General features: G+C 38.9%; 1 protein-coding gene across 1 annotated transcript; it reads left to right on the forward strand.

The window, feature by feature from the left end:
- The first annotated feature begins 81 nt into the window (after positions 1–81).
- Positions 82–5,758, forward strand: ncbp2 (nuclear cap binding protein subunit 2). The gene is made up of 5 exons (XM_085376115.1): positions 82–203; positions 550–636; positions 1,334–1,428; positions 2,764–2,902; positions 5,236–5,758. Exons 1-5 carry the CDS (start codon positions 129–131, stop codon positions 5,332–5,334), a joined length of 495 nt encoding a protein of 164 aa, XP_085232241.1. The 5' UTR covers positions 82–128; the 3' UTR covers positions 5,335–5,758.
- Positions 5,759–6,000: the final 242 nt, after the last annotated feature.

Genomic DNA, 6,000 nt, shown 5'->3' on the forward strand with positions numbered 1-6,000 from the left:
CCTGATATAGAAGTTGCTGTACCCGGACTTATTCAAAGGACGGACACATGAAACGGAAGCAACATCATCGCTTTTCCGGCATGCTCCTAGTTGAAGAGCAGCAAAGCGCCTCACTGCGATTTTTCACGATGTCTGTTAAACTAAATGCGCTAAACAGTGATTCTTACATTGACATTAGCCAATACAGAGACCAACACTTTAAGGTAAATGAGGAAGTGGTCTTTAGGAAGGCGGTGACTTATCGTAATTTACGGGAATGTAAATGTAATGTGTCTTTTAGCTAACTGTTAGCAAACAACAAAGGCGAGCGGTGCTGTGTAGTGGAGGTGGAGGTGACTCGGGAACAAACAGAACAGCAAAACACATCTCTGTATTTTAACCTGGCCTTAAAAACTCCTGATGTTGTTTTGTGATGCTTCGTTGGGACTAAAGCGTGGCTAACTTATAACTTAACTCCTTGCTTCAACACAGGTCGTTTGAACGCTATAATGTCAACTTATTGAGAGCAATTTTTTTTTTAAACATTTGTAACGTTGCTTGTGCTTTTAGGGTAATCGCTATGATCAGGAGAAGCTTCTGAAGCAGAGCAACACTTTGTATGTGGGCAACCTCTCCTTCTACACCACCGAGGAGCAGGTAAGACACAAAACCTTCACCAGTTAAAGTAATAACTCGGCTTTATTGGAAAGTTGCTGAATTTCTTCTTCAAAGAGACCAATATGATGGGGAAAATTGCTGACTGAGCTATTAATACATTAGGAGACTCATTTATAAAACAGTGCATGTGATCTGTCTTCAAAACAAATATAGTTAGTCAAATATTGTCCTATAGTTATGCCAGCAAAACACCACTGGCATTACACATAAGCTTCAAGTGTTTATATGGAGCAGGTTATCTACTAATTGGAAGATTGTTGGTTTTCCTAAGTATCCTTGGGCAAGATGCTGAACCCCAAGTTGCTTTCCCCAATTGTGTGTGACTGTGCGATAGAAAGTGCTTGTATGAATGGATGAGTGAGCCATGTTGTGTGCCTGACAAAAGTCATGTAAAAGTGGCATTTTAGCTGTTTTGAGCTTCACAGCAGCTTAACACTTTCAGCAGTACTGCACTCAAGCTGTCTTTGTGTTCAAGGGTTGGAAAATTTGATGGAAAAAAACTGAACGTCAATGTGTCGCACATAAAATATATGTCAAAAAACACATAATAGACATATTTTCAGTGTTGATTTTTCTGATAGTTTATCATAAGAGAAGTCCCAGAGTTGGAAAATTCACAGAAGATATTTTGTTAAATTTTCTCAAGTTTTCTAACTTTTTTTGCCACTGTGAACAGGTACACGAGCTGTTTTCTAAAAGTGGAGATGTCAAGCGTATCATCATTGGCCTGGACAAAATCAAGAAGACTGCTTGTGGGTTCTGCTTTGTCGAGTATCCTTCAAAAATATTTAATTCATGCTAAATGAAACTGTCAGTAATTTGACTGCCTTCAGAATAGGGCTGGGCAATATGGCCTAAAATCCATATCACGGTATAATTTTAGCACGTGTGGTAACGATATATATCGCGATATATTATTTTCTTCTGTATAACGTATTTTCCACACTATAAGGCACACGTAAAATCCTTTAATTTTCTCAAAAATCGAGAGTGTGCCTTATGTATGACCTACTGACCTCGAACTGATTTTGGCGTGCAGAAATCTGTTAAAAAATGTTTTAGTACTACTTTGGTAAGCTGCACTGCTTGATGGATTGTCAGAGCATTACGGCTGCCATAGTGAGGAGCTTCGCAGAGTAATCTGGGTCCAAAACTCCGTCCTCTTCAGCTCCCAAAGTCAAATGAACACAGAGTTAAAAACGATCTAAATTCTTTCATCTTTAATAAAATCATCAGCGTTGCTGCTTTACCAGGTGTAACAATTAAGTTTAACATCCAGGTTTCCACGAAAACAGAATTTATTACATTTAACGGAGTTACAAGTTAACAGGAAGTTAGCTCGCTAGTTTACACCTAAACATTTCATACCATGTTCTGACCGAGAGATTTTTGAAGCTAATTAAAACGTACAGCTCTGCTACCACTTCCAACATAAATGAAGACAGAAAACTAAACAGCAGTGGCGTTTACAGGGTTACTGAAGTTGGACTACCTGGTATATAATGTTGTGCTACGTGATTGCTAGCGACACAGCTATGTTAGCATAACATTAGCACAGTGAAGCTGGAGGATGAACGCCAACTTTTTTCCACTCGATAAAAGTTAACGTGAGGGATTCTGGTGGTCAGGGACAAATGCAATCGCATAGCAGGATGCTATGCACGGGCCAAACTTCAGTCAGGAGAACAACTGAGATTATTCATCCACAATACGAGGTTAGTTATCAATATACTGCAACAACATGGGAATAGAACAGCTGCGAGAGATTTCAACATTAATGAATCAATGGTACGGAAGTGGAGGAAGGGCAGTTTTTGGCTTTCCTCATATTCTAAAAGTGCTTCATCTCTTTGCTATGACTGTCGCCCGGCATAATTTGCAGATGATTATGGTTGAAGCCGCTGCGATGCTTTCAACCAAAACAGGCACAGCTTGATGACATCATCAACATGCGGTAGAGCGGTATAGTCAAAATCTCTATCGTTGGCCATATTTATATCGTTTCTATCGTATATCGTTTCTATCGCCCACCCCTACTCCAGAATCCCCTTCAGAAGTTACCAGAACATCATGAATTGCACGTGTTGTGCCTTAACGCTGTCCCAGATACTACACCCGTGGAGATGCAGAGCATGCCATGCGCTTCATTAATGGCACACGGCTGGATGACCGCATCATCAGGACAGACTGGGATGCCGGCTTCAAGGAAGGAAGACAGTTTGGTCGTGGCAAATCAGGAGGACAGGTGAGGGTTAGGATATGAGTACTTTAATAAATGGAAGCAACCTGCTGTGGATGCCGACTGCTGGTTTATTTATTTATTTTTATTGGAGCAAACTACAAAGCTTAAAGTTAGTTCTGTGAGTAACTGCACTCGTATTTGAATTAATCCAAAAAGATATTAACCCACGACTAAAGTAATGTTAAAGAACATTGTCGACGTCTCTGATCTGGGCTTTAGAGCTCAGCTCACTGGTATAATTTAAACACTTAGTTGTTCATCTTGTTTATTTGAACGAAATCAGCCTCCAATAGATCATGCTGTTGTGATTCGAACCCTGCATAACCTGCAGTTTTATCACTTTGATAAAAATATTGTTTCAGTTTAGTTTTTAATGTTATGTTTTGTTTTGTTTTGTTTTTTTTACTGATTGTGAGATAAGAGTTTTTAAACCTCTTGACTGGGGTGCACTTTGTTACTAAACATTCAGATCAGCAACTTTCAATTCAATTTTATTTATATAGCCCGAAAAACAACAGCCGCCTCAAGCCGCTTGTCCAGACTTCAGTCCAGAAATGCTTGCGTCTGCTTTTCAGATCCATATCATATCAGATTTGTTTCGTTTAATGCGCCTTATCATCCGGTGTGCCTTATAGTCCGGAAAATACGGTATTTTACTCATACAATTCATAAATGAACTCACCAAAGTAGGGACACTTAATTGGTGATTGTAGTAGTTTCCATTATGTTGAGAGCTCAGGTTTGGCTGATGCTTTTTGCCTGATTGTCATCATCATGACGATCATTGTCTATCATTGAACACTTCAGCAATCTCTGCACTGCAGATATTTTGGACAACAACATAAAATGCAGCATACTATGACATTTGAAAAATGACACATACTGAAATGGCATTCAAAAAATCAATACACTTTATCATGGCATTTTAATACACCAGTATGATATTTAGAACTTATAAAATAAATTATGCATGAATACCCATGGCCTTTAAATAGATGGCATTACCGTAGTAATGCATTAGCAAAATGAGCTGGTATATTATGCTGTTAACAAACACAACATAACATAATCATGTTTTATTTTGTCGAGCTTTCTGGGAGCGTAAACATGGCAGCAAATATTGGGCAAAGGACCTGATTATTGTTTAGATTTTCCTTTCCTACAAACACCCAGCAGTATGACTCCTGAAAATGTTTGTGTTGGAGCGTAAAAGTTTAGTCTTGGTCATTGAGAACAGCTCATTAACCCTTTACAGCCGATCGGAGCGGACACGCTCTGTTTTGCGTAACTATTTTTAAATCCCAGTAGCACTGCAACCACGTAAGCTAGCGCAAAAATTTTTTTTGCATATGAAACCGGAGGAGTTGTACTCACATCTTATGCCATCAGCTTGTCCTAGGTCACAGTTTCCTTCCACATAAAGCTTTGCAAAAACTGCATAAAAAGCGCTTGCAGGAACAAAAACATAATATTCCAGAAACACGCTGTGCCGGTCCGATCAGCTGTTCATAACACTTCCTACGTTGGAATAGACGTCAGCGCGAACTTTTGCATTTCCGCCATTACCTGCCCGAAACCGGAAGTGACGTCATTTTCGCGGAAATGTAGTCTTTTTTACTATCAGGCCCTCAGAGCCTATACTGGTCTTTTTAAAAGTTATCTTTGACTTTATGACTTTCTGTGTCGTTTCTGGGATGCTTAGGACTCATATTGCACTGCTGGAAATAGTTTATTTTGATGCATATGCTGCTTTTTTGCAAATTTGCAGTATAATATTTATTTTCGTTTTTCCTGCAGTGTATAAAAATTGGTGTATTTCAAAAATAAAACTATGAAGACACTCAAAATAAATTTCCTGTGGTGGGAAACTATTTTGTGCAACTTTTTTGTATTTACAGTTTTGAGGGATAAGCCTCTTAAATTTCTCCAACTAGAAATATATGTTAAAAAACAAAAACGATTTTCAATTTTTTTTGTAGTTTATTGCACTTTTTTGCAATTTATGTAATTACTATGCACTTAATGAATACATATTATTAAAATATGGGCTATAATGGTTGTATTGATGTATAGCAACTTGAAATGCTCCCAAAAATGGCTCCACAGCAGGTAAAAATATAATATAAGCTCTGGCGGACTTGGTTCTATGGTAGGTCTTAAAGGGTTAAACAAATGTCACGTTAAAGGTTGGAGTGATGAGAAGTGCTTCTCAAATGGTTGGATGCTGATTTTACAGGGTTGGGTAGAGTGTGTTAGTCTCAGTTGAACAAGTGATTGATTTATACTCTCTTCCTTTCCCCCCCCCTCTCTGTGTGTTTCTGTGTGTAACTGTGTAGGTGAGAGATGAGTACAGGCAGGATTATGATCCAGCGAGAGGCGGTTATGGTAAGCTGGCTCAGCAGCATCGACCCACAGAGGTGCGCAATAGTTTTTAGAATAAAGTCCACAGCAGTCTGCCTGGACTACAGAGTCCCAGCTGTCAGTCCTGCTCCGGATTAACTCTCCCACAAGGTCACAGCAAGCTACCACAGATCATCTGAATTTTGTCATGAAAGCCCTGTGCAGCAGTCCTGCTCGGACCACTGGATCCAGGTGTGAGCAGATGTTATTTATTTGTTTTGGAGGCTTGGTTTTTGCTCTGCCCACCTCTGCGACTAATATACCTGCCATCTGTCTACATGGTTGACATGTGATATTTGGTGATGTTTATTATCCTGTGTAAAGAAATGCCATTGATTTTCCTGCAGGCTGGAAACCCTCTGATAAAGTTGTCGTCTTGATTTTCTGTGTCATGTTCAAATAACAACCTGAAATTTTGAAGATGTAGTCTGCTGTTCCATGTTTGAAACCATGTCCAAAACTGCATACTTTTTAAAATAAAGTCTTGTTTTTTTGAAAGTTCATGTCATTTTGTGGAGTCTGTTTGATTAAACAGGTCTTTGCTTAAATCTTCGATCTCTCTCAAATACGGCTAAAGAACAAAATGTAGCAATGTTTGATTCCTTTTCCTCTTTGTATTTTGGCTGTTTGACAAATGCTAGTTGATGGAAATAAGCTGTAAATACAAATTGTGTAAAGTGTCCACTTGTGTTACTGTCTGC

The sequence above is a fragment of the Diplotaxodon limnothrissa genome, linkage group LG17 (assembly GCF_057381915.1).
Source record: "Diplotaxodon limnothrissa isolate DT_005_m linkage group LG17, D_limnothrissa_male_GT1.1, whole genome shotgun sequence".
Classification (NCBI taxonomy): Eukaryota; Metazoa; Chordata; class Actinopteri; order Cichliformes; family Cichlidae; genus Diplotaxodon; species Diplotaxodon limnothrissa.

Coding starts and splice junctions, on each gene's coding strand:
- ncbp2 (XM_085376115.1), top strand. CDS start 129: ATGTCTGTTAAACTAAATGCGCTAAACAGTGATTCTTACATTGACATT. Junction 637..1,333: donor TCTACACCACCGAGGAGCAG/GTAAGACACAAA, acceptor CACTGTGAACAG/GTACACGAGCTGTTTTCTAA. Junction 1,429..2,763: donor TGTGGGTTCTGCTTTGTCGA/GTATCCTTCAAA, acceptor ACGCTGTCCCAG/ATACTACACCCGTGGAGATG.